This window comes from Nesoenas mayeri (assembly GCF_963082525.1).
Source record: "Nesoenas mayeri genome assembly, chromosome: 26".
NCBI lineage: Eukaryota > Metazoa > Chordata > Aves > Columbiformes > Columbidae > Nesoenas > Nesoenas mayeri.
Window position 1 is genome coordinate 1,666,227 of NC_137552.1, and position 27,324 is coordinate 1,693,550.

Below are 27,324 nucleotides of genomic sequence, written 5' to 3' on the forward strand. Positions count from 1 at the left end.
GAATGGGTGAGGGGACGTTGTGGCAGAGCGTGTCATGGTGCGTGGTATCTGTTTCATTTACAAGCCATTCATGTTCGTTTTGGAGGCTTATCTGTGGAGCAAACACTATCATAGTTTCTTTTGACTGTCATAATATGGTGGTGGGTGAATTAGGTGTTCATCCCCATTAGATTGTATCCTATGGCTACAGGTCCTGCTCAAAAGCCTGTCCCCATCTTGGCCCTGTTTAAGCCCGGAAAGGCCGCACTAAGGTGCACGTCCACTCAGTGCAGAGCAAGCGAACAGGATTCAATCCTCACCCCTACAAGGAATTCAGAGCTCCCTACGCTGAGGACCTCAGAAAGCCCATCCCGTGCTCGTTTTCAGCCACAGCGCTGAACAGACTGAGAGAAATAAATTATTCTCAGCAATGGAGAAGATTTTTACCCACGTGAAGGCAAAATTTCAGTGATCTTTATCTTTGGAAGGGGCTGGTAAAACAGTCTAAACAGGCTTGGAACCTGCGGAGTCCCCAAGAACTGGGGTACAAACACCTCGGACATTTGTGCTGATTGTAGCACCCAAGGCCAAGGTTAAAAGGTGCCTCTGACTTGCTAAGATGCACTTCGGATAACAAGGGGGACAGAGATTATCAGTACATTTGATGGAGAGAATTTCATTTCAATTCTGATTTACTCTGCTGTCACGGTCACTCTGTATTTCCTCAACACGTTGTCCGCGGTGAGTTTTAGTTTCATTCATAAATAAGGCTGATATATCTGATATTATATATGCTATAACTTAGTAAAAAGTACAAGCCTCACAAGGAGAATTTCTGCTATTTAAACAAGTCGTGTACATGCTGATAGGAGCCATTGAACAGTTTTCTCATTATACAGGGAAAGCATCAGGGTACAAAGGATGCCAAAGACAGACCAAGAGCAGAACCGAGACCTCCAAACACGCACCAACCCCATCTTGCAAGCACAAATCCGCACCACACCATACAAGATAGAGAAATTCTTTTAAAAAACCTGTTTATTATTGTATGTAACTCTCGAAATGCAGAACAGCTTGGGTAAGAGATTGTGTTAATAAGTTAGCAGTTAGCAATAAGACAAGGGGCCATGGGCTTCAACTCTGCCAGGGGAAACTGAGGCTGGAGATTAGGAATCAATTCTGCGCAGAGAGTGGTCAGGCATTGGAATGGCTGCCCAGGGAGGTGCTGGACTCACTGGCCCTGGAGGTTTTTAAACTGAGATTGGACATGGCACTTAGTGCCATGATCTAGTGAATGGGCTGGAGTTGGACCAAGGGTTGGACTGGATGAGCTCTGAGGGCTTTTCCAACCCAGTCCATTCTGTGATTCTGTAATAAGTTTCCCTGTGAATCTGAAGCATTTTAGGGGAAAAAAAAAAAAAAATCAGCTACAGCCAGCAAGGCAGAATCTGTTCCCAAAATACAGTGAACAGCGTGTGCAGCAGATAAATCACCATGGAGGGAATAATGACTTGCAGAGAAACTGCGTGAAGGTCACCAATGTGGCCGTGGGGCCAAGAGGCCAATGGGACCTGGGGTGTGTGAGGAAGAGTGTGAGCAGCAGGTCAGGGAGGTGAATCCTCCCCCTCTGCTCTGCCCTGGGGAGGCCACATCTGCACAACTGGGGCCAGTGCTGGGCTCCCCAGGTTGAGAAGGACAAGGAACCACTGCAGAGAGTCCAGGGAGGGACACAAAGGTGCTGAGGGCTCTGGAGCATCTTTGTGATGGGGAGACACTGAGAGAGCTGGGGCTGTGGAGCTGGAGAAGAGAAGCTGAGAGGGATCTGCTCAATGGATCAATATCTCAGGGTGGGTGTCAGAGGAGGGACTAGACTCTGTTCAGCGGTGCCCAGCGCCAGGGTGAGGGGCAACGGGCACAGACTGAAACACAGGAGGCTCCATCTGAACACGAGGAGAAACTTCTTCCCTTTGCGGTGCCAGAGCCTGGCCCAGGCTGCCCAGAGCGGGTGTGGAGTCTCCTGCTCTGAGACATTCAAACCCCCTGGGATCCTGTGTGATCTGCTCTGGGACCCTGTGTGAGCAGGTGGGGCTGGGGATCTGCAGGGATCCTGCAGCCCAACCAGCCTGGGATCCTGGGGTTCTGTGTCCTTCTGCATTGGTGAATCCATGCTTGATTATAACAAGTTTGGGATTTCATCAGAGACAAACACATCTTGCCAGGAGAGGATTATTAACAAGCAGCACAGAAATGTCACCAGTGCGTTTTACCTCCCGTAACTTCAGGTGCCCACGTACAATCTCATTCTCTGCATTTCCTTCTCAGTTAATGGAGCCCAGATGATTCAAACCTCCCCCCAGAAAGGCCGCCCACGCTCTGGACTCATACAGCAAACATTTCCTAAACGCCCGGCTCGCTTGTAGAAAACCAACCCGCCAACAGCCACGTTTAGTCAGATAAATCCCAAACCTGCTGTAAATCAGGCCAGCGGGCAATCACCACACACACGAAAATGACTGTAAATGACTTATTGCTGTTTAGGAAAGCCACAGGAATTGGGCATTGTGGCGAGTTCTGTGACAACGCCAGCTCGACGCTAAACCTTCCTCAACAGGGAAACACTCGAACGTTTTTAGAATGGAAAGGATTAAAAGTTCTTGTTCTACTGTACAAATCCGGGGTGCTCTGTAAGAGCTCGTCATTCCACACACAACGTCAAATACATCACCCAGCTGGAGAAATCAGAGGAAAGGAATAGGGATGGTCAGAAATCCAGAATAAATTCGCTAAACAGACTCTTGGTAATGGGCAGATCCCTCTCAGCTTCTCTTCTCCAGCTCCACAGCCCCAGCTCTCTCAGTGTCTCCTCATCACAAAGATGCTCCAGAGCCCTCAGCACCTTTGTGTCCCTCCCTGGACTCTCTGCAGTGGTTCCTTGTCCTTCTCAACCTGGGGAGCCCAGCACTGGCCCTAGTTGTGCAGATGTGGCCTCCCCAGGGCAGAGCAGAGGGGGAGGATTCACCTCCCTGACCTGCTGCTCACACTCTTCCTCACACACCCCAGGTCCCATTGGCCTCTTGGCCACATGGGCACATTGGTGACTCACGGTCATGAAATCATAGATGGTGTAGAGGAAATGAGGGGGGAATAATGGCTGTTTCTCAAGATAAAAACTAGGGAGCACCGCACAAAATTATCAACCATTGGTGTGGCAGAATGCAAACCCCCCTCTCTCCCCCTCCCTCTTTCAATATGGAAGGACAGACACATCTCCCTCTCTGTGCTGCTTGAGGCCGACAGCTTCTTCTGTCTGACCCCAGAGCCCCTGGCCAGGGCCGTTAACAGAGAGGAGAAGGGAGCGCCGAGGCACCAGGAGCCGCTGGGCGCCCGCGGCCAGTGTGGGGGTGTTTGGAAGCTTCAGGGGCACCCACAGCCAGTGTGGGGGTGCAGAGAAGCTTCTGGAATGCCCACAGTCAGGTCTGATCAGGCTATAAAACGGGATTCTCGCCGAGGTTCCGCCCCTTGCGCGGATCTCTGGGAGTTCTGAGCTGAGCCGCTGCCGCCAGGAGCCGCTGCCCCCGGGACGGAGACTCCGCTTGCCTTGCGCCACGGCTGTGAGGAAATGAATCCGCGCAGGATTGCGAGTGCATCTGCTTTCCGTGTGCATTTGCACGTGTATTTATACTTTCTGTGCACATTTGCACATGTACTTTCCATGCTCAATACGAGCACGTGTATAAATTAATCCTTGCAGAATCAAGAGTGTATTTTCCTCCCGTGCTTCCACATAAGCACGTGTAATATTCCGTGCATATTTCCACGTGGATTTCTCCTCACAGGATTGTGAGTGTATTATAAATTTACCCTCACAGGATCGCAAGTGTACACTTTCTGTGCTCAATACGAGTATGTGTATCCCTTTAAAATGACCCCACACCGTATCAGGCAAGTGTGGACTCTTCCCGGACTCAGGGCGGCTCCAGCACTGTTCTGGTGAAGCCACGTGCATGCACACTGTGGACCGCCTGTTGTATTAGTTGCTGCCCATTAATGATTTCCTCAACTGATACCCGAACCTGTATTCAATTCACTTTGGAGTGCTAAAACTCTGTTTTTCACCGGTTTAATAAAAGTTGTTTTGGACCCTGCTGTCCCTTAAACCAACCTCGGGGGCCTCCGTGACAATCGGTTTTAAACTAAGAAAGGGCGTTTGTTTTCGCCACGAGGAACGGCAAAAGCTGACTGCAGTTCAAAAGCAACAGGCCGGGTTCAGAGAGGTCAGATCCACCAGCGATTTTCGGGTTTCCCGTTAGGATCCGCGCTCAGGACCTGAACAGTCGAGGACCGAACGGCTGAAAACTCCGCAGAACAGGCGGCGACTCCGCAAAGTGGCGCTGAATGTTTTTCAACAGCTCCACCCAAAACACACGGATCTTTATTCCTTGTTTTCTTCAAAAGAAAAGATGCACTTCAACTTGCCACCTTTAAACCGGACCCGCTGGAAAGCCAGTTACCGTAAAACAAGCCTGATCCTTGCTGTATCAATTACTAAATGAAGTGTCAGGAGTCCCTCATACTTTTCAAGGTTTCAGGCAACTTGCTCAGCAAACGGGTGGAAAGGTACGAGTCAGAAATGTTTTGCCCCGGGCGTCAGCACAAAAGCACGAAAAGCCGTCGAGTCAAATCCGACAACACAAACCCACCGTGTTTGTTCTTGCTGGTGTGAGATGTCCTGCTAACGTGCCCTCGTTTCCAGAAATATTCCCATTTTCCATCCCTGATTTCTACAGCGCTCACCACAAAGGCCACGTGTACAGTCTGTAGATGAGGATTCAAGCTCAGCTTCTGAAAATCAGCCACAACATGAGTAACTACCAGGTGAGGAAGATCTTGGCTTTTCAACAGCTAAAGATCATTTGGCGTGTGACTCGTTACCGGGGATTTACAGAATCCGAGAATCCCAGAGTGTCAGGGGTTGAAGGGCCCTGGAAAGCTCATCCAGTGCAATCCCCCCATGGAGCAGGAACACCCAGATGAGGTTACACAGGAAGGTGTCCAGGCGGGTTGGAATGTCTGCACAGAAGGAGACTCCACAACCCCCTGGGCAGCCTGGGCCAGGCTCTGCCACCCTCACCCCCAAACAAGTTGCTTCTCATCTTTCAATGGAACCTCCTGTGTTGCAGTTTGCACCCATTGCCCCTTGTCCTGTCCCTGGTTGTCACCAGCAGAGCCTGGCTCCATCCTCCTGACACTGCCCCTTTCCATCTTGATCCCCAGGAATGAGTCCCCCCTCAGTGTCCTCTTGTCCAGCTCCAGAGCCCCAGCTCCCTCAGCCTTTCCTCACACGGGAGATGCTCCACTCCCTGCAGCATCTTGGTGGCTGCGCTGGACTCTCTGCAGCAGTTCCCTGTGCTGCTGGAACTGAGGGGCCACAGCTGGACACAAGATTCCAGGTGTGGTCTCCCCAGGGCAGAGCAGAGGGGCAGGAGAACCTCTCTGACCTACTGACCACCCCCTTCTAACCCACCCCAGGTCCCATTGGCTTCCTGGCCACAAGGGCCCAGTGCTGGCTCATGGTCACCCTGCTGTCCCCAGGACCCCCAGCTCCCTTTCCCCTACGCTGCTCTCTAATAGCTCGTTCCCCAACTTACACTGAACCTGAGGTTGTTCCTGCCCACATTCAAGACTCTACACTTGCCCTTGTTCTATTTCATTACATTTTTCCCTGCCCAGCTCTCCAGCCTGTCCAGGTCTCTGATGGCAGCACAGCTTCCAGTGTCACCCACTCCCCCCAGCTTGGTGTCACCAGCAAACTTGCTGACAGTCACTCTGTTCCCTCATCCAAATCATTGATGAATATATTGAATAATCCCGGCCCCAGCACTGCCCCTGATGCTCTGCACTGGATCCAGGCCTTAACTGGACTCTGCCCCATTGACCACGACTCTCTGGCTTCCTCCCAGTTCTTCCACCAGAGATCAGACACAGACACATCACTCAAACTTGGATTCATTCAGCTGGGTTTTCGGCAATAAAATTGCCCCAATTTGGAGCCCAAGGTCCCCCTAATGACAGGGACAGCAGTGGAGGTGCAGCTCTCACCCCATTGCCTTCTACAAGTGGCCTAACCCCACATTTCACCTCTCCACTAATACATTTTAATCTGAATAAAGGACACGATCATGATGGGATTCAAAGAGCAAAAGAGGAAATAGTTTTAAACTATGTTTTCAAGCGTGATGAGATTGATTTTCCTAGCACAGTATTCACTTCCCAATGGGCGCCATGTTATTGCGTTGACTACTGAAGAGAAACTGGAACATAAAAGAATTAAATAGGCTCTGCTACAAGCAAATGGAGACTCAACATGTCAGAGGAGGCTCAAAGTACAGAATGTCAGTGAATCTAACGAGCCCTATGCAAGGGGAGAAGAGGGAAGCTGGAACTATGCAATAACCGAGCATCGGTGGACACCAAAGTCCACTCAGCTTCGGACCCATGTACATTTTTGGGGTATCAACAATTCCTCCCATATAATGGGAGAAAACACAGTTCCCCAGGTTTACAAGTCTAAACGTAACATCACTGTTGATGGGAGTTGCTGCCAATTCACACCGAGCCACGCGGAATCAGGACGGCACCTGGGATTATCCCAAACATCATTATTCCCTTTCTCCCCACCGTCAACTTCTCAAAAATCGGCAAAATCCCGGAGGGGAAAGGGGTCGGGGCCTCTGGTGCAGCCCAAGGGCACCCCAGGAGCACCTCGCTGAGCCCGACACCCCGCGGGACGTGCGGCCCAGCGCCGGGCGGCCGATGCTCCATCAGCCCCGAGCCCACCGTCGGCTTTTGAGGGGAGCCAGCGGGAAGCACATGTGAGCCGGGCGGGAGCGGCGCCGGCCCCGTGTGACTCTGCATGTAGATGAAGCAGCTTCGGCTCCCGGAGCCGCCGCCGCCGAGTTCTCAGCGAAGCCGCTTTTCTGCCGCCGGGCTCCCCGCTGCGACGGCCCTTTCAGGCTTTCCATCCCCCAACAAGTCTCTTCTCCCGCACAACACAGGGAAACTTGATTGGAATAAAGACCCAAGAGAACATGGTTTATTTTCTTTCTCTCCTTTTTTTTTTTTTTTTTGGAAAAGCTTTTTAATTGGTTTTAAAAAAGATGCTAAACAAAACGCAGCGTGTTTTCAGTCTTCTTGAACCAGCAGTAATAGACACCACTGTTTAAGCATTACGGAGTGTGAGCTGTGACCGGGAATTTAAAGTAAACTCAGGAATGTTTCTGGTTTCTTTACAATCTAACGTGTCTACTCTCAAAACTTCTGCACGGCACAAACAACCCAGAAAACCAGAAGCTTCAGGTGTTTGCCCTTTGCACACCCTGTTAAAGCAACACAGGGAGAGGGGAGTCTGGGGAGCATCGTTCATACACCAGTTCAGAGATACATACACCTCGATGCATAATTAATAAGATTTCAGCCCAGAAACGCTCCTCTTGCACGCACAGCCCGCAGTGATTGTACATTGAAGCCACTTGCAAATTAAGAACATTCTGCGAGCGATGTGACGACAGCGGGTGAATACAAAATCTGGGCCAGGACGGGAGCAGTGGAGCCGCTTCCCTGTTCCCGGTTTTCAGCTTTTTAAACCAATTCTGTGTTTCAGGCGCCTCAAAGCAGGAAAAGGGTGAAGACCCGGATTGCTCTGCAGCCTCAGCTGGAGCATCCACTGTGTGCAGGGCTGGGGACACGGGATAAAGGAGATAAAGCTACTGGGGAGTGCCCAGAGGAGGCTATGAAGGTGGTGAGTGATTTGGAGGGGAAGCTGTGTGAGCAGTGGCTGCAGTCCCTGGGTTTGTTCAGCTGGAGCAGAGCAGACTGAGGGCAGAGCTCATGGGCTGCAGGTTCAGCAGGAGCAGGAGGGGCAGGGTGAGCTCTGCTCTGTGACAGTGACAGAGCCCAGGGAACGGCAGAAGATGAGCCAGGGGGGTCAGTGGAACATGAGGAAAAGGTTCTTCACCCAGAGGTGCTGGACACTGAACAGGCTCCCCAGGGAGGTGTCACGGCCCCAACCTGACAGTGTTCAAGAAGAGACTGGACACCGTCCTCAGACACACGGGGTGACCTGTGGGGTGTCCTGTGCAGGGACAGGAGTTGGACTCCATGATCCTTGTGGGTCCCTCCAGCTCAGGACATTCTGTGAGTCTAAGCTGTGTAGAACAGGGATTGTCTCCCTGGCATCTCTTAACACAGGGACATGTCCAATGTCCCAGGACGCTCAATTTTTACAAGGAATGAACTTAAACCATGAGTCAAATCCCACAGAAACTCGACTTGGTTTGACCTCACGGAACACGTTAGTACCCCGACGCTCTTCATGCACATTTAAGGCCTGTATCTGCACCTCAAATTCCAGCAAGCCCCCTGAAAACAGCCATCACTTCCTAATAAATTGCTTCCCAAGGGAAGAACTCATCCCTGAGGGAATTTGGAAGGGTGTTGATTAACCACTGGTTTATCTCCCATGTGGGTCCCTCACTTAAGCTTAAAATCCCCAAGAGTCTCCATGCCCAAATTCAGTCTTTTTTGCAGTAAATACAGCGGAAAAGGCCTTTTCCTGCAGGACTCAACCTCTTATACACCCTTGGGTCTTTTTAATTAAAAAGATCCCCACGTGCCACCATTATCACAGGGAACTCACCAACAGGCAAGAGGGAACTCGATCATCGGAGCTGCCAAAGCAGGTCAGCCCAAAGGGTCTAACACACTGTGCTCATTTCCACAGTAACCAACAGTGGACACTTAGACAAAAAACCCTCTCATCATCAATCAAACAGTGACATTTCCTCAGAAAACTCTCTACCCTCCAACAATTTATGGCTTAAGTCACCGTAATATTGGCTGTCAAGCCAAAGTCTTCCAGCCTCAAGGGCATTTCAGACATTGCAGAGCACAAATCTCCAGCAACATGCATGAACTTGGCAAATATCTGAGAGCCTCAGTCCTGCGTTCGGGAAAAAGCATCTCACAGCGAAATACATTCAGAGGACACAACGGTAAAACGAACAATTTCATGTTTTAAGAGCCTTCGACAACCAAATCAAATCCAGTTGTTTTTTCCCCTCTGGATTAATGGGAACAATCATCGCCCGCTACTGGAAAATACCCAACAATAGGTTATATGAGAATATAACCTATAGAGGTTATATAAGAACACAACTTATATCAGTTATATGAGAATATAAGGTGTATCTCAATGATTACATGAGACAGTGACGGTCAGAAACGCTGTTCTGTTCCAACCTATGCGAGAACAGAACCCCAGGGTTACGGTACAAACCTCACGTGGCACAGAAAACTCACCGGGAAGAAACAAGTTAATGGTCACAAGGGAATTTCAGGGCTTGTGGTGTCACGGTTTAGTTCAAAGTTGTGTATTTGAAAGGTCCTTTCACCAAACCCTCTAACAGTAACAATACTGACACGTACTTTATGTTTCCAGGATGTTAAAAGTGACCAAAAATGGTGTTCATGCAGGCTGTGCTTCTCTGCCCTTCCTGACACCAGCTTCCAAGGTTCTCCTGTTATTAGGGTGTTAATTATTCACGCGGGTGCTTCGCAGCACGCAGCAGAATCCCAGTGAACGACGGCAAAGACGGCAAACGGTGCCTGTTTGTCTCATTATCACTTGTGATGTTCATAGACCTCACCGAGGCGGAAAGCGCGAACAGACAGGATCAGCGAGAGAGGTAAAACCCTGAGCTTTCCTCACCCGTTGTAATTAACGCCTGATCATTTCCAATTAAAACCATCCACAATCATACGTTGCTCAGAAATCGATTTCTACACAAGGAGGGAGCACGTGGTTGGGCCAGGGATTGATTCGGACCGAGCCGTTCCTTAGTTAAGCAGAAAGCAGGCTTAAGGTTAAACTTGGGGAAGGTTAAACTCGTTTCCTTAGTCAGCATTTCTAGGGCTAACTGCAGCAAATCCAGCCTTAAGTAATTAGATAATGAAAGCTGAGCCCTTTGTGGTTATCCTAGAAATGTCTAACGGAGGGAATGGCGGCAGGCCGGGATTAACGTGACTGAATCAGAGACAACGGCGCTAATACCACGGGCAGCACAGCCGCGACCAGCCAGACCCAAACCCCACACAAACGGGGCATCTGGCCCCCGATCGCTCTCACCTGCGGGGGGGCCTTCTTCAGCAGCACGAGGAGCGCTTGCAACACCAGATTAGAGAACCGCGGTCCGATCGGGACATAATCTGCAATGAAAAACGCATTTTAACGCCCAGCACGTGCACATCGAAGGCACCGTATCAAAACCAGTTCAAGGCTCCAAACGGTGCCAGATCATTCCTTTCAATACTGCAAATATCTCAGTGTTTCTGCATGGCGCCGTCACTCGCTCCCATCACCCCAACTCACCCAGAAGTCTTTCAATGTCGTCCACGACGACACAGCTGAGCTGGGACTTGTAGGCGTCATCAAAGATCTGAAAAACAGCAAAACGACCCATTGGTTCAGCTTCACTCCTTTTCTATCTGTGCTAAGCTATACAGACTCCTATAGCCTGCGTGTAAAACTACTTTTTGCTGGAGTATGATACAACCACAAAAATCCTTGATCACCGTAAGAGGCAACAGATATAATTCTAAAGTTATGTTGTTCACTCATTCTTACAAAATTCTGCAGTGTAGGGGAAAGGGACCTGGGGGTCCTGGGGACAGCAGGGTGACCATGAGCCAGCACTGGGCCCTTGTGGCCAGGAAGCCAATGGGACCTGGGGTGGGTTAGAAGGGGGTGGTCAGTAGGTCAGAGAGGTTCTCCTGCCCCTCTGCTCTGCCTTGGGGAGACCACACCTGGAATCTTGTGTCCAGCTGTGGCCCCTCAGTTCCAGCAGGACAGGGAACTGCTGCAGAGAGTCCAGCGCAGCCACCAAGATGCTGCAGGGAGTGGAGCATCTCCCGTGTGAGGAAAGGCTGAGGGAGCTGGGGCTCTGGAGCTGGACAAGAGGACACTGAGGGGGGACTCATTCCTGGGGATCAAGATGGAAAGGGGCAGTGTCAGGAGGATGGAGCCAGGCTCTGCTGGTGACAACCAGGGACAGGACAAGGGGCAATGGGTGCAAACTGGAACACAGGAGGTTCCACTTAAATTTGAGAAGCAACTTGTTCGTGGTGAGGGTGTCAGAGCCTGGCCCAGGCTGCCCAGGGGGTTGTGGAGTCTCCTTCTGTGCAGACATTCCAACCCGCCTGGACACCTTCCTGTGTAACCTCATCTGGGTGTTCCTGCTCCATGGGGGGATTGCACTGGATGATCTGGCCAAGGGCCCAGTGCTGGCTCATGGTCACCCTGCTGTCCCCAGGACCCCCAGCTCCCTTTCCCCTACGCTGCTCTCCAACAGCTCATTCCCCAGCTTATACTGGAACCTGGGGTTGTTCCTGCCCAGATGCAGGAACATTACATTACATTACATTTTCCCCGCCCAACTCTCCAGCCTGTCCAGGTCTCACTGGATGGCAGCAAAGCCTTGTGGTGTTTTTGTGTTTTCCCACCAAAAAAATGAATTCAACTTTCTAAATACACGTACACACAGAAATTCAGGGCCTACAAAGGGCAGAAAACACGATCACAAGTGTAATTCACTTTTCTGTCCACTAGACAACATATAATGGGACTGCGGTCAAGCAAAAGAGGAGGACACGTCAGTACCTTCTTCATGGCCTGGCACTTGGCCGTTTCAGAAAATCCGATCATCTTATCAGGAGAGCAGATCTTGATAAAGGGAAAGTTGGATTCTTCTGCTATCTTTGCTGCTAGAGCAGTTTTCCCACTGTGGGGGGGACCTGAAATAAAGGACAAGGGTAATGAAAGAACAGGGGAGAAAACAGCTCTGGTCAGGCTCAGCGTGGGTTGTATTTTTAACGTCATCCAGAGGGATCTGCTTCTGGAAATGAGCTTTTTCCTACTTGCAGAAGGAACACACGACTCCCAGTGCAATCCAGTCCTCTGAAATCAATGCAATCATTGACCACATACAGACAGATTTGCCATGAACACGACACGTTTTGTCGGACGGGCCACTGCACCAAAGCCAGTACGTGTTTGTATTTGCCAGAAACTTCTCGAACTACATTGATGCCCCTTCTCAACAGGATTTCTGCAGGTACGGTGGCAAACGAGTCACCAGCACGACCGCCAGGTCAATACTGACACGGACAATTTGGTATTTGCCTCAATTCACACCAGAATAAGTCAAACAGAGGCCAAAGACACATCTTAATCCACACACCCAATACAAACCAAGCTGCAGCACAAGCAGCTATTGTGTCCAGTGGTATCTTGGCCACTCAGAATTATTCAGGGGATCAATCCACAGCTCATTTCAAAGCTACAGACCACTGAGAAATAGTGGAACCCCCCATTTTTTGAGTTCAGGAGAAGAAAGATGGAAGCGCTAAATAACAAGTTCTACTCCAGTATCCATAATGTAGATATTTGAACTAGTTTTTTAGGCTCTTTGTAGGCAATAGCAGCCCAGACAGAGGGAAATCCCCCCCATCTGTGTGCGCAGACCAGCGGCTGTTTGAACTCAGTTTATTGCACGGATGAGCTCTCCAGTGACCAAGAGAATTCAGACGTGTAACTCAGCCAGAGGGGTTCGCACTGTAAACACCCACCTGTGGGTTATTAACCGGGCACATTCTCCATCATTCCAAGAACAAGATTTCTCTTCGGCTGAGAAGTCGGTTTAAATATCTAAAGCAATTTCACCCAAGGAAACTGAAAGAGACCAATTCTATTTTCCTCCCATGTGCAGTCACAGAATACGAGAGATGATCACTTGGACACTCGACAGGAATAGCTTAAAGAAGCCACTAGTGGTATTTTGTATGAATGTTTTCCTTCAATTTACCTTCCAGAAGGACGCTGACCAAAGGAGTGCGGTCACTGTTCTTGGTTTGCTGAACAAGCAGCTCCCCGTCATCCAACACCCTCGTTACCGGATCGCCCCACTTAATAATTCCATTCATGATGTAGCTCGCGTAGTCTTCCTGGTTGGTTCCAAACGCCTACATTAAGAGACGGAATAGCTGGTTTACCCAGAAGTTTTGCAACACATCAGAAGAACAAGAAATAAGAGTCTGGAAGAAGCTTAAGTGACACAGTTGGTAGTGGAAGACCCACTGGTGACAACCAGTGCACCAGAGTGGTTGAGGTTGGATCTGAGGAACAATTTCTTCCCCAAAGGGCTGTGGGGCATTGGAACAGGCTGCCCAGGGCAGTGCTGGAGTCACCAGCCCTGGAGGGGTTTAAAAGGTGTTCAGACGAGGTTCATAGAGACACAGGGTAGTGCTGGAGTTGGGCTATGGTTGGACCTGACAATCTCTTCCAATCAAAATTATTCTATTCTATTCTATTCTATTCTATTCTATTCTATTCTATTCTATTCTATTCTATTCTATTCTACCCTATTCTATTCTATTCTATTCTATTCTATTCTATTCTATTCTATTCTAATTCTACTCTACTCTACTCTACTCTACTCTACTCTACTCTACTCTACTCTACCATTGCAGTTCAAAGGACTGAACGCTGCTGGGGGCCGTGCACATTCAGAAGCATCTTTTCACGCACCCTCTAAACAAATTCTAACCAGCGCAAGCTGCCAATGAGTTCTGAATTCCCACCATTTAAAAACAATTCTCAAAAATGAGGCTCAAGCCTATTTGGGTCCATATTAAATCTGCCATCCTGGAGCAGCCTAAAAGGTAGAGCACAGACACAACATGGAGAAGAAATTCCAAGTTGCTTGCTTTATTTGCTCTACTCCTTTTGATGAGTCTTCCGTGCCAGACAAGGCCCACAGCAGAGCCTCAGCACTGCGCACCAAGCACCGCTCATCCGATCCTGATGCCTCGTGTCATTAACTACACCGGGCGACTCTACTACGGGAGTTACACGGCGCCTACTCACCGGTTTGATGTCGTTCTCCAAAGACGCAAAGAAGTCTCCTCTCGTCACACGCAAGCTCTCTGCCTTCTCCATATCCACTTCCACTTTGTTGCTGGCCTAATAAAGGCAATTAAAAAAAATTGAAGCACAGCAGAACCGCACACGACCACTTATTAATATATAGGTTCCCTTTATTATAGGGAACCATTCTTTCCATTTAGAGTCTGTAGAAACGATTCTTCGTTCTGCAGTTTGGATGCTGCGTGGGAAAGGTGTGAGGCTTCCTTCATGGTGTGACTTTGCTCAGAGAGACAAATTAAAGTTTGGGGAAACTCAACTCGGAATCCACCCATCCCACCTTCGGCAACCGAGGCAAAAATAAGAACCATTCACACATCTCTGATTCAGGTGGTTTAGTTTTCTATTCAAACCACACACTCTTCTCTCCCTACAAGAAAGGATTGGTAAATATTAGATTTCTTTCTGTTTTATCTTTAATTGCTTTGCTGCAACCAAACCCATGAATCTTCCCAAGGCAGCGCTGTGGGTGTTACTTGGAACCACAGAATCCCAGAATGTGAGGGGTTGAAGGGCCCTGGAAAGCTCATCCAGTGCAATCCCCCCATGGAGCAGGAACACCCAGATGAGGTTACACAGGAAGGTGTCCAGGCGGGTTGGAATGTCTGCACAGAAGGAGACTCCACAACCCCCTGGGCAGCCTGGGCCAGGCTCTGACACCCTCACCACGAACAAGTTGCTTCTCATCTCTAAGCGGAACCTCCTGTGTTCCAGTTTGCACCCACTGCCCCTTGTCCTGTCCCTGGTTGTCACCAGCAGAGCCTGGCTCCATCCTCCTGACACCGCCCCTTTCCATATTGATCCCCAGGAATGAGTCCCCCCTCAGTGTCCTCTTGTCCAGCTCCAGAGCCCCAGCTCCCTCAGCCTTTCCTCACACGGGAGATGCTCCACTCCCTGCAGCATCTTGGTGGCTGCGCTGGACTCTCTGCAGCAGTTCCCTGTCCTGCTGGAACTGAGGGGCCACAGCTGGACACAAGATTCCAGGTGTGGTCTCCCCAGGGCAGAGCAGAGGGGCAGGAGAACCTCTCTGACCTACTGACCACCCCCTTCTAACTCACCCCAGGTCCCACTGGCTTCCTGGCCACAAGGGCCCAGTGCTGGCTCATGGTCACCCTGCTGTCCCCAGGACCCCCAGGTCCCTTTCCCTTGCACTGCTCTCTAACAAAACACCTGCAGTTCCTCAGCTCACCCTGCACTCTTTTCCAAATGAAAAGCGGCACCTTTTTCCTTCTGCCATTCCCGAAGCATGCAGTTACACTTAAAAACTAACGGGGAGCAAATCCACAGCACGGACAGACCCAGTGCAACGTCCTCTTGTAAATCACCTCTCAGTCACAACAACAGAGGCACCACCAGGAGCGGAGCCAGGAGAGCGTTCGAGTTTGTGAAAAGCTGGAGACTTTATGGAGATGTTGCAGGCTTTAGTATTTCTGAGTGTGGTCGAAGCTCCGCGATGCCGAGCAGCTCCGCTCACCGGGATTATTTGTAGATCCACAAGTCCATTGATCGCCCTGGGCAGCAATCAGGAATTAAATGGATTTCGAAGCAATTTTCCCGCTCGGCAGCGCACAGACTCGGCTCTCACAGCCTGATCCCGCCGGGGTGGCCACTGAGGATCACAGTATCACAGTATGTTTGGGATTGGAAGGGACCTCAAAGGATCATCCAGTGCAATCCCCCCAAGGAGCAGGAACACTCAGATGAGGTTACACAGGAAGGTGTCCAGGCGGGTTGGAATGTCTGCACAGAAGGAGACTCCACAACCCCCCTGGGCAGCCTGGGCCAGGCTCTGCCACTCTCACTGAGAAGAAGTTTTTTCTCAAATTTAAGTGGAACCTCCTGTGTTCCAGCTTGATCCCATTACCCCTTGTCCTATCATTGTTTGCCACCAAGAAGAGCCTGGCTCCATCCTCATGGCACTCACCCTTTATATATTTATAAGCATTAATGAGGTCACAATAAGGATCCCGAGCCGGAGATACCGGAAGAAGGATCAGTCACGAGAGGGGCAGAAGCTGATCTGTGCAAAGCAATCCAGCTCAACGGCAATTTTTAAGTAGCGCAGAAATGAGGAAAAAGATCTTAATTATTTTGCAAAGTGCAGCCTGGAAAGGTTTTGGTTAAGTTCTGAATTTCCCAATTATACCATAGCAAGCTTCTCTAGATTCCAAGAGTCATTTTCATGGAAAGTTCCCTGAGTTTTATAACACCACCTGCTTCTACCTGAGACCATAACGGCCCTACATGATCTGATACAAAATAAGGAGTATCAAGGGGTTTCTTTGCCTGAGAACAAGGTGATGGGCGAGTCAATAACTCAGACCCTCAAAGACACGTCTCGGAGACGTCCCGTCCTGATCGACAAGGAGAGCGCTTGGGCACAGGAAGGGAAGAATAATGATTAAAATAATGACATTACGCTTGTCTTGTAGAGCAGCAAATGCAGCTTCTAACGAGCAGCTCAGGAACCCAGACCGGCCAGTAACACCCTGACAAAGAATTACAACCAGAGATGCTGAAGTGAGAGTCGCATCGCAAGAACAGAACTACAGGATGCCAGCGATACCCAAGCAGTGGATCCTTGCAGAGGGAAGTGAAGGCACTTGAAACTCTACTAATATATTCCTGAAGTTGTTTGTATGCTTCAAAATCGGAGGTTTTCCTTTTCTAACCTTTAATGAGTTACACATCTTCATTTTTAACACACGCGCTTTGACAGATTAGCAGAGAGTTTAAATGATTCAGAAGAATAATGCCCCTTGATTTCCCATCTTCTGCTTCTCACAGGTGCTTCTGGAAACTAGGTCAGGCCTATGATGTATATTTTAAACTTTACAGAGAGAATGAAACACCTTAGTGCATCGCTTGGCTGAAGGCGCCTGCAGAATAAACAATAAGACTACCCAAAACCACGATGTCAAAGTGTTTGAGGAGAGAAACAAAGCGTGGCCGCTTCACGTTTGGAACGTACATACATACATAACGAAGCCGTCGATCACGCGCCGAGCGGAAGGAGACGCTGCTCTTTGCGTCCCCGCGTTGGCGTGTTCTCGTCTCCCACCGTGACATTTTAGCACGACAGGGAATAAATACATCAGAACACCAGCGGGCCCCAAACTCACCCAGAATTCCAGCACAGAAATAACATCGACTATAAGCAAAATTAATTACTTAAGGAAAATGTTGCAAAGGGATGAAAATACCTCCAGAGGTGATGATTATTTTTCTGGGGGGACAGAACACATGAAAATTGGAAACTGTTGATGTCTTTGGTTTTTTTCTATGTGAAACAATAACTTTTAAAGTATTATGGCTATAAAACAAAAATTAGCTTCATATGCAAGGCTGAACAGGCTTTTAACTTAAAAACAAACCAGCGCTGCGGAATTGATGCTGAAGACCTTTCTCAGCAGTTCTTGGCCACCGGAGCTGTGTCTTTCAGCCTCCTCCTTCACAAACTAATCAGCTTGTATTTCAACACCATCAAATACTGTGGTTTGCATCTGGATTAATAATAACCTGACATTTCCCGGTGCTTAACCGGCATCTGGTTGAAGATCCACCCACCCGTCTCCAGTGGACACGGGGAAGCGAGACGATGCTCGTCGGGACGGCAGGAGCTGAGAACTCGACACGTCTCTGTGGCACTGAGACCATCGCCAAGCGAGTTCTGCTTTGAAACGGGAAACATCACACAAGCTACTTCTGAGTCCCACCAAGACTTTAGCGCCAGCGACATCTTGGAGCAAAGGTTCCTTCCATGGCTTGATCCTCCACACAACGCACGTCGCCTTTGCTTTGCTCTGATGGTCCCGCCGGTGCCGTTGCTGAGTTGTACTGAACTGTCACTCCCCAGTCCCGGATTCCAGCCCACTCCTGATTTCACACACTCTTCAGGACCTTTCACTGTATTTTTTGCAGGCTGAGAAATCCTGGTCTAAGCATCTTGCCAATGAAACCGCCCATAGCTCCGAGGTCTCCTGCTGCCCTTCCATACCTGGTTCTACCAAAGCCTTCCCAGGACCATCCGAGTTCAAACACACCCAGGACTTCACCCACGACGTATCCACAGCCTCACCTGTGCTCTGCATTCCTGTCCTCACAAATCCTAACGTTGCATTTGCTTTTTTCAGCGATAATGACTGAGCTGATATTTCAGGATCATCGTAACTCCAAGGACTTGACCCCAGGTCCGTCCCCATCGCTGCTTTTACCTTCCTGAAGTTTCTCTCCTTGGTGTCCACTTCGATTCACTGACAACATCTTGTGCACTCACATTAATTCAGATTCCTTCTGCAGATTTCCATAGGCAGCCTTTGTCTTTATGACCACAAACCAGCGCTGAGCTTGTAACCTCACTTTTCCTCACTCTTTAGACATTATTTTTGAACATATCGAGCTGCACAGGCTGCAGAGATCCCTGTGTGATGGGCAGGTCTCACTTCCACTTCTCATCTCCTGGGTCCAACCCATAAACTGAGCTCAAGACTTTAAGTTTTTATCAAAACAGGCTGACAAACCATCATCTTCCGCTCCCACCAAGCTACACAAGAGCCAGTCGGTGGGCAGCAGGTGGAAGAGGTAAATCAGAACCACGTTAAAGCCCAGCGAAAAGCTGCTGTCCACAGGAATTTCACCTCCTATGGTGTGCTGACGCCACCACCCATTCAGAAGGAAATTTTCAAGAAAAGACTCCAAACATGATTATTTTCCCCTTTTTTTGCCGCAGTGAGAGGCGCCAGCACTGACCTTGATGTGCCTGTTCATAGCAGTCGACTGAGCGGCTCGAACTAAACCTTCTAACTCGGCACCGCTGAAGTTTTTGGTCTCGACGGCCAGCTCAGCGATGTCCACGTCCTCAGCCAGCAGCTGGTGCTCCCGCATCCGCACCGTGTGGATGTGGAGGATCTGAAATCGGCCCTTCTCGTCTGGCAAGCCTGAGATTTAAACAGAACTCACGTCATTTGGCGCCTCAGCACAGCCAAAGCCTTTCCCCCTCCTCAACCATCCCACCTCCAAAGGCTCTTTCTCATTGTGAGCAATTCATTCTTGCAAGGAGAATATCTGACAATGCTTTTTGTTTGAGCACATTCAATCACACTCATTGCCTAAATTGATTAATATCGCCACCAAATTGCAGAGGAAAAGTGAAACGTTTGGTTTCTCCCCTCAGGGCTCCTCCGCGTTGGTTGCTCTCAGACTTGCACACCAGAATTCACCTCATGCAAAGACAATGTGGTCGGTCCCTTGGAAGCCCTAAACCCAGATCCCACATTGAAATCATCATAGAATCGTGGAATTATGCACTAGTTTGGTTTGGAAGGGACCGTGAAAGATCGAGTCCACCCCTCGTGCCGTGGGACATCTGTCTCCAGACCAGGCTGCTCAAAGTCTTGTCCAACCTGACTTTGGACACCTCCAATGGTGGGGCAACCTCAGCTTCTCCGGGCAACCTGTTCAGTGTCTCACCACTCTTATCCTAAAACATTTATTCCTTATATCCAAACTAAACCTCTCCTCTGTCAGTTTAAACGCACCACCCCTTGTCCTATAGCAACAGTCCCTGCTCAAAGGTCTGTCCCCATCTTTCTGATCGGCCACTTTTAAGCACAAAAAGGCCGCACTAAGGTCTCCCCAGAGCTTCTCTTCTCAGCTGAACACCCCAGCTCCCTCAGCCTGTCCCCAGCAGAGCTGTTCCAGCCTCGGATCATTCCTGTGGCTCCTCTGGACCAGCTCCAAAGCGTCTACAAGGAATTGAAGGACTCAGTAAAGAAACTGTGCTTTAGGGATGAAGATAACAGGACCAGAGGAAACAGCCTCAAGTTGCGCCAGGGGAGGTTGAGGTTGGATGTGGGGAACAATTTCTTCCCCAAAGGGCTGTGGGGCATTGGAACAGGCTGCCCAGGGCAGTGCTGGAGTCACCAGCCCTGGAGGGTTGGACAGACGGACATGAGGTTCTCAGGACACGGGGCCCCTCAGTTCCCTGCCCTGCTGGAACTGAGGGGCCACAACTGGACACAAGATTCCAGGTGTGGTCTCCCCAGGGCACAGCAGAGGGGCAGGAGAACCTCTCTGACCTACTGACCACCCCCTTCTAACCCACCCCAGGTCCCATTGGCTTCCTGGCCACAAGGGCCCAGTGCTGGCTCATGGTCACCCTGCTGTCCCCAGCACCCCCAGCTCCCTTTCCCCTACGCTGCTCTCCAACAGCTCATTCCCCAACCTGTACTGGAACCTGGGGTTGTTCCTGCCCACATTCAAGACTCTACACTTGCCCTTGTTCTATTTCATTACATTTTTCCCTGCCCAACTCTCCAGCCTGTCCAGGTCTCTGATGGCAGCACAGCTTCCAGTGTCACCCACTCCTCCCAGCTTGGTGTCACCAGCAAACTTGCTGACAGTCACTCTGTTCCCTCATCCAAATCATTGATGAATATATTGAATAACACCGGCCCCAGCACTGCCCCTGAGGCACTGCACTGGATCCAGGCCTCAACTGGACTCTGCCCATTGACCACGACTCTCTGGCTTCTTCCCTTCAGCCAGTTCACAGTTCACACTAAGAACTTGCTCTACAGGTTCAACAGTTCCGCAGTTTCCACCCAGGAACGATGTGGTGCCACTACCTGGCTCCTTTAATTCACGAAGTTTAGCATCCATGCCAACCTGGTGAACTGATCACACTAATATATATATTTGCCTGTAGCTGTGAGGTTTATTGCAATCCACAGCTTGCTTACCAATCTCCATTTTCACCTCCAATCTTCCTGGTCTCAGCAGAGCCTCATCAATCAGGTCAGGTCTGTTGGTCATCCCTAAATTCAAAGGTAAAACCAAAAATCAGCATTATCTGAGCTTACCAAGTGGGTCTCCCACTCCTGAATACAGCCCATAGAGTTAACAAAATACCTCAAAGAGTCTCAAGAAAACAGATAAAAGGTGCTAATCTCCAGAAATATTAGAAAAGCTTTGATTAGTTCATAGCGACGGGATCAAAGCTGGATGTGTGATTATATCTGCAGGGGTCCCGGTGTCACAACAGCCAGAGAAGCCCCTTCACTCCTTCACATGTAGACACAACGATGCACATCATTCCTTCCAAGATTTTGCAAACTTCGAAACACTCGCTATCAAAAGCTAAAGGAGGAAATAGTTGAAAGCAGCATTATCTGCTGATTACAGCATCAACTCCCTCAAAATCTGCTACTGACGTGCGTTAAACCGCAGTCATTCCGTTCGGGTTAGTCCAAACAGATTCAACACCAGCAACGATAACACGGGTGACCCTACATGAGCAAAATATAGAAGTTTCCAAGCGCCATCATACCGATCACGAGGATGTTATTGAGCTGCTCTACGCCATCGATTTTGGACAGCAACTGGTTGACGACGGTGTCGTGGACGCCGGTGCTGCCCGCCATGCTCCCTCGCTGCTTGCAGATGGCGTCGATCTCGTCGAAGATGATGATGTGCACGCCGCTGTTCGCCCCGAGCTGCCGGGGAGAAAAACACGTCAGGAACGGCACACGTCAGCGAATGAACAAAACAAGAGCATCTCAACGAGCTCCCCCATAGAGATATAGAACGCTGACACCTCCAAGGGTCAGTATCACAAGTCAGAGATGTATCGGACCCTGGTTTTGAGGAACATCAGAAAAGGAGGTGGCGGGTGGGTTTGGCCCAAACGCGGGACTGATGCTGGGAAGGGTCGCGGGGTTTTGCACCAGGAGATGGGGCTGAGCAAGAGAAACACCAGCCCAGAGCGGGACCACAAAGGACCTGGGCAAACCCCCGGGAGGGAGAGGAGAACAAAGCACTTCTGTGGAGAGATGGGAAACACCCCTGGCTGCGCTGAGCTCAGAAAACATCGCCACAGGAGCTTTGTTCTTCATATTTTTAAGGAGTCCGTTCAGTGCCAACGAGGAGCAGAAGTGCTCGTTGCCAGGTTCGCTCAAAGGTGAGGCTGTCGCAGCTGCTAAGAGAACAGGATACTTTTTGTGACCGTCTTATGAAGCTTTTTCCCTTCAAATTCCACCTCTCAAACATCTTTTGTGGCCAGTGGAGACCACGTTAGCACCGGGTGAATGTGCTGGCAATCTGCCCCCGCCACAAGTCATTACAATACCAACCTTTCCGAGACCTTTTTAATCTCGCAACTTGTCATCGGGACCATCCCCTCCAGCCAACATAAACTCTATTTTAACAGGTGTGTTATTGCGAAGGAAAAGCAGCTCAGGGCGTTCAGTAATAGTGCAACAACCAGAGAGAAGGAGATTGGTTACAGCTCTATGGGCTCCCATGCAAAGCCGATTTATTGATTAATAAATCTTCTGGAGGAGAAAATTAAATGATTTTAAGCCACTAGCAAAATCTGCAGGCTTGGTAGGCGTAAATAAAATTAAGAGATACAATGTCCTTGGCTGAAGTCGTCTGAAAAGATGTCCCTATATTTAATTGTGGCTTGCCTAAAATCCTATTTTCTTTACTAGAAAATCTTATCGCGATTAAGTGAACCACAGCAGATTAAAACTACAGCAGTATTTACACCTTCAAACTAAAGACTGGGCTTTGGAAAGCCAGGTAAACTAATGGATTAAAACCATGAGAGTTTGGAAAAAACACAGAATCTTTATCTCTGCTTCTAGTTTCAAAGATTATATTGTCTAGTTTTGAGAGACTATTCTCATCCCTTAGGTTTTGGCTAAATTGATGATGTATTGATTATAATCCACTTCAAGGATTATAAAATACTATATAAAATATAGTATATACTAATAAGCCCGTAAGCCAAAATGGGAAACTGCGGAAGCTTATTTGAAATTCATCCCATGTTATGTGCCACCTGAATTTAGGAGCAGAAATCCAGACAAACTGTCTCTCCCACAAAAAGAGACAAGAGAACTCACCCTATTTTAGCAGTCCCGTTTTCCAGCACTTTCTGAGCGGAAACACAGAACACCAAGTGCGGCAGGACGGGCCCTGCTGGGTCACATCAAAATAATTCTGCATGGAATTTGAGCAACACTAATACCCCCTGACTTCCAGCGAACAGCTATAATCACAAGCTAAGCAGTGACTCAGCCTTTGAATGCAAGCAGCAATTTTCTGATTATAAACCTCCTTTCCGGTCATCCTTCGGGCACGTCCATGCCGCCCGTGCTACTTCTCTCTGTTTGCATTACCCGTCTTTGCTCTTCTTCTGCATCAGCAAACAGCTTGCGGATGTTGGCCTCGGACTCGCCCACGTATTTGTTGAGGATTTCAGGCCCGTTGACGACCTTGGGTTCCCTGGCGTTCAGCATCTTGCCAATCTGTCTGGCCATGAGGGTTTTACCGCAGCCCGGAGGTCCGTACAGGAGGATTCCTTTCACGTGCTTGCAGCCTGGAACAAGGGAGAATGAGGTTAATAGAGCGATTTGAGATGGAAACAGCGATATAGGGACGAGGGGAGCGCTGCTGGCAGGAGGGATGTGATTTGGGGGAAGCGCGTTGGTCTCAACGCTGCTCGGTGCCTTCACCAGGGACATTCAAATTGCCAAACTGGAGCAGAGCCGTTCCAATGATCTAGAAAGGCATATCAGGGATGGGAGGGTCATTAGGGGCAGTCAACATGGCTTCACCAAGGGGAAGTGGTGCTTGACCAACCTCATTGACTTTTATGAGGACATAAGATGGATGGATGATGGCAGAGCGGTGGACGTGATCTGCCTTGACTTGAGTGAGGCATTGACACAGTCCCCACAGCATCCTCACAGCTGAACTGAGGGAGTGCGGCTGGATGAGCGGGGAGTGAGGTGACTGAACTGGTGAAGGGAAGAAGCCAGAGAGTCGTGGTCAATGGGGCAGAGTCCAGTTGAGGCCTGGATCCAGTGCAGTGCCTCAGGGGCAGTGCTGGGGCCTGTGTTATTCAATATATTCATCAATGATCTGGATGAGGGAACAGAGTGACTGTCAGCAAGTTTGCTGGTGACACCAAGCTGGGAGGAGTGGGTGACACTGGAAGCTGTGCTGCCATCAGAGACCTGGACAGGCTGGAGAGCTGGGCAGGGAAAAATTGAATTAAATAGAACAAGGGCAAGTGTAGAGTCTTGAATGTGGGCAGGAACAACCCCAGGTTCCAGTGTAAGTTGGGGAACGAGCTCTGGAGCTGGACAAGAGGACACTGAGGGGGGACTCATTCCTGGGGATCAATATGGAAAGGGGCAGTGTCAGGAGGATGGAGCCAGGCTCTGCTGGTGACAACCAGGGACAGGACAAGGGGCAATGGGTGCAAACTGGAACACAGGAGGTTCCACTGAAAGATGAGAAGCAACTTGTTCGTGGTGAGGGTGGCAGAGCCTGGCCCAGGCTGCCCAGGGGGGTTGTGGAGTCTCCTTCTGTGCAGACATTCCAACCCGCCTGGACACCTTCCTGTGTAACCTCATCTGGGTGTTCCTGCTCCATGGGGGGATTGCACTGGATGAGCTTTCCAGGTCACTTCCAACCCCTGACATCCTGGGATTCTGGGATTCTGTGAAATTGCCAAGAAAAACACCCCACAGAGCACAACTGCTCAATACAAGATAGTTTCTATTGACCACGTGCACTCCTTTCTCTCTTTTTTGAGTTTTTTAAGCATTGAAATGAAGTTTCAAGGAGAATTTTGTTACGAGGAGCATTGATCCCGACCAAAACCCCAGAGAGCGACACGGCTGCACTGCCACAGCACGAGAATAAAGCTGAACAGTTCTTCTGGGCTCCTCTGCAGATCAAACATTTACTATAACAAAAATCAAGAGAAATTCATTAGTCAACTCTCAGGCATCTAGAAGTCAAAACCACCAACACCCCACGCTGTCAGTAAAGATGAATTCCATCCAGGAACCAGCGATGCGTGGAGAAATGAAAAGCTCCGCCTGTCGAACGGGTGTCACGACGCGGGCTGTCGACGTGCTCGGCGGGGAACACGATCACCCGTGCACCGCGCGGCAGGACCGCGCCGATGAGCGATGCTTGGAAGGGAAATCCCGAGCAAAGCGCTGCTGGGGCGGCACAGAAAACCGAGGGGCGAGTCGGGGCACGTGTGCGCAAACGGCCCTGGGGGCGTCCTCAAACGGGCAGGAAAATCACGCTGCAAAGTATCGTTTTTCCGTAATACACCTTCCAAAATGAAATACAACCACAGAGGCCTCGTTTTGTTCCAGTTTTCCTGCAATTCGCAGTCTCTCTACTAGAAGGAGGTACAGCCTAGTGATGATATGCGACACTCTCCTGTAGCTTCATATCCTTATCCATGATAAGAAAATAGACTCAAGTTGTGCCAGGGGAGGTTGAGGTTGGATCTGGGGAACAATTTCTTCCCCAAAGGGCTGTGGGGCATTGGAACAGGCTGCCCAGGGCAGTGCTGGAGTCACCAGCCCTGGAGGGGTTGAAAAGGCGTTCAGATGAGGTTCTCAGGACATGGGTTAGTGATGGGGTTGGGTTATGGTTGGATTCTGATCCTGAGTGTCTGTTCCAACTGAAATGATTCTGTGGTTCTATAAACCTGTGTCCCCAGCCCTGCGCGCAGTGGATGCTCCAGGTGAGCCCCCGTCGCTTCTACAGCCCCAAAGAAATCTTAAATTCTTGAAAAGCGCAAAAATTCTCCCCTCTTCTGCGTGGAAACAGCCGCAGCAACGGGTGACACAGTCTCACCTCCCATAGAGGCAAACTGGGTGAGAACTGGGTTACTGGGGAAATGAGACTTTGGACAAATGTGCTCAGAAAGTCATCTAGATTTCCCTCTCGTCCTGTTCAAACTCCCTTGCCATGAGAAAGTATTGAGTGCCGGATTTTGCACCTGGGACACGGCAGCCCCGGCTGTACAGACAGACTGGAGGACGAGCTGCTGGAGAGCAGCTCTGCAGAGGGATCTGGGGGCTCTGGTCTGTGGCCAGTTGAACATGAGCCACCAGTGTCCCTGGAGCCAAGAGGGACCCGTGTCCTGGTGCATCCAGCACAGCACGGCCAGCCGGGCAGGGAGGGGATCGTCCCGCTGTGCTCGAGCTTCACCTGGAGCATCCACTGTGTGCAGGGCTGAGGACACAGGTTTACAGAACCATAGAATCATCTCAGTTGGAACAGACCCTCAGGATCATCGAGTCCAACCATAACCCAACTCCAGCACTAACCCATGTCCCTGAGAACCTCATCTAAATGCCTTTTAAACCCCTGCAGGGATGGTGACTCCAGCACTGCCCTGGGCAGCCTGTTCCAATGCCCCACAGCCCTTTGGGGAAGAATTTTTTCCTAATATTCAATCTAAACCTCCCCTGGTGCAACGTGAGGCCATTTTCTTATTATGGATAAGCAGATAAAGCTACTGGAGAGTGTCCAGAAGAGGCTACAAAGTTGGTGAAGGTTTATTTGGAGGGGAAGCCGTGTGAGGAGCGGCTGCAGTCCCTGGGTTTGTTCAGCTGGAGCAGAGCAGACTGAGGGCAGAGCTCATGGGCTGCAGGTTCAGCAGGAGCAGGAGGGGCAGGGTGAGCTCTGCTCTGTGACAGTGACAGAGCCCAGGGAACGGCAGAAGATGAGCCAGAGAGGGTCAGTGGGACATGAGGAAAAGGTTCTTCACCCAGAGGTGCTGGACACTGAACAGGCTCCCCAGGGAGGTGTCACGGCCCAACCTGACAGTGTTCAAGAAGAGACTGGACACCGTCCTCAGACACATGGGGTGACCTGTGGGGTGTCCTGTGCAGGGACAGGGGTTGGAATCCATGATCCTGTGGGTCCCTCCAGCTCAGCACATTCTGTGATTCTTTGATTCTATCATCTCTCACCTGATAAATAAAACTACAATAAAAAAGCTCAGCTACTCATCCCACTAGAGCAAAAATCCTGGCTCTGGGCCCCGGCCAGATCCCGAGACAACCTGACGACCACCCGAGCACCCAGACCAGCTCAGCCGGGTGCTCCACGCTCCCTTTTTAGCAATTACTAATAACACCACACACGTGTGGCCCCCAAATCTGAACATCAAGGACGTCACTGGCCACCTGCTGCAAGACTCAGTTGCCACAAAGGGCAACATTGAGCACTTGGCCTTCAGCAGGTGGAAGAACATTCCCAAAACCACAGCAATTAGTTCCTATTCAAATAAAACTGCCACGAGCTCCGCCAGCTGAGATTTCCCCATATAGCGATGCTCACCTGGCTAAAATTCTAGTTTTAAACACAAGCAGGACTTTATTAAAATAGGCAGGTGATGACAAACTCCAAATGTTAAGCCTGAATCACAGTGGGGTCCTGTGCACCACGCAGGAATTTTGATTAAGTTTATCTCCCCTTCGCTG

The 27,324-nt window shown here is 49.9% G+C and overlaps 1 protein-coding gene across 3 annotated transcripts in view; it reads right to left on the bottom strand.

Moving 5' to 3' along the window:
• Positions 1-27,324, bottom strand: part of NSF (N-ethylmaleimide sensitive factor, vesicle fusing ATPase) — a 91,925-nt gene that overhangs the window by 13,493 nt on the left and 51,108 nt on the right. For all 3 annotated transcript variants that reach the window (XM_080360009.1, XM_080360010.1, XM_080360008.1), the window contains exons 9-17: positions 23,197-23,396; positions 21,342-21,507; positions 20,755-20,829; positions 18,764-18,951; positions 13,958-14,053; positions 12,897-13,053; positions 11,693-11,826; positions 10,406-10,472; positions 10,163-10,242 (exon numbers count right to left, since the gene is read on the bottom strand). In XM_080360009.1, coding sequence (XP_080216135.1) covers positions 10,163-10,242; positions 10,406-10,472; positions 11,693-11,826; positions 12,897-13,053; positions 13,958-14,053; positions 18,764-18,951; positions 20,755-20,829; positions 21,342-21,507; positions 23,197-23,396 — 1,163 coding nt within the window. The remainder of the gene's footprint in view (positions 1-10,162; positions 10,243-10,405; positions 10,473-11,692; positions 11,827-12,896; positions 13,054-13,957; positions 14,054-18,763; positions 18,952-20,754; positions 20,830-21,341; positions 21,508-23,196; positions 23,397-27,324) is intronic.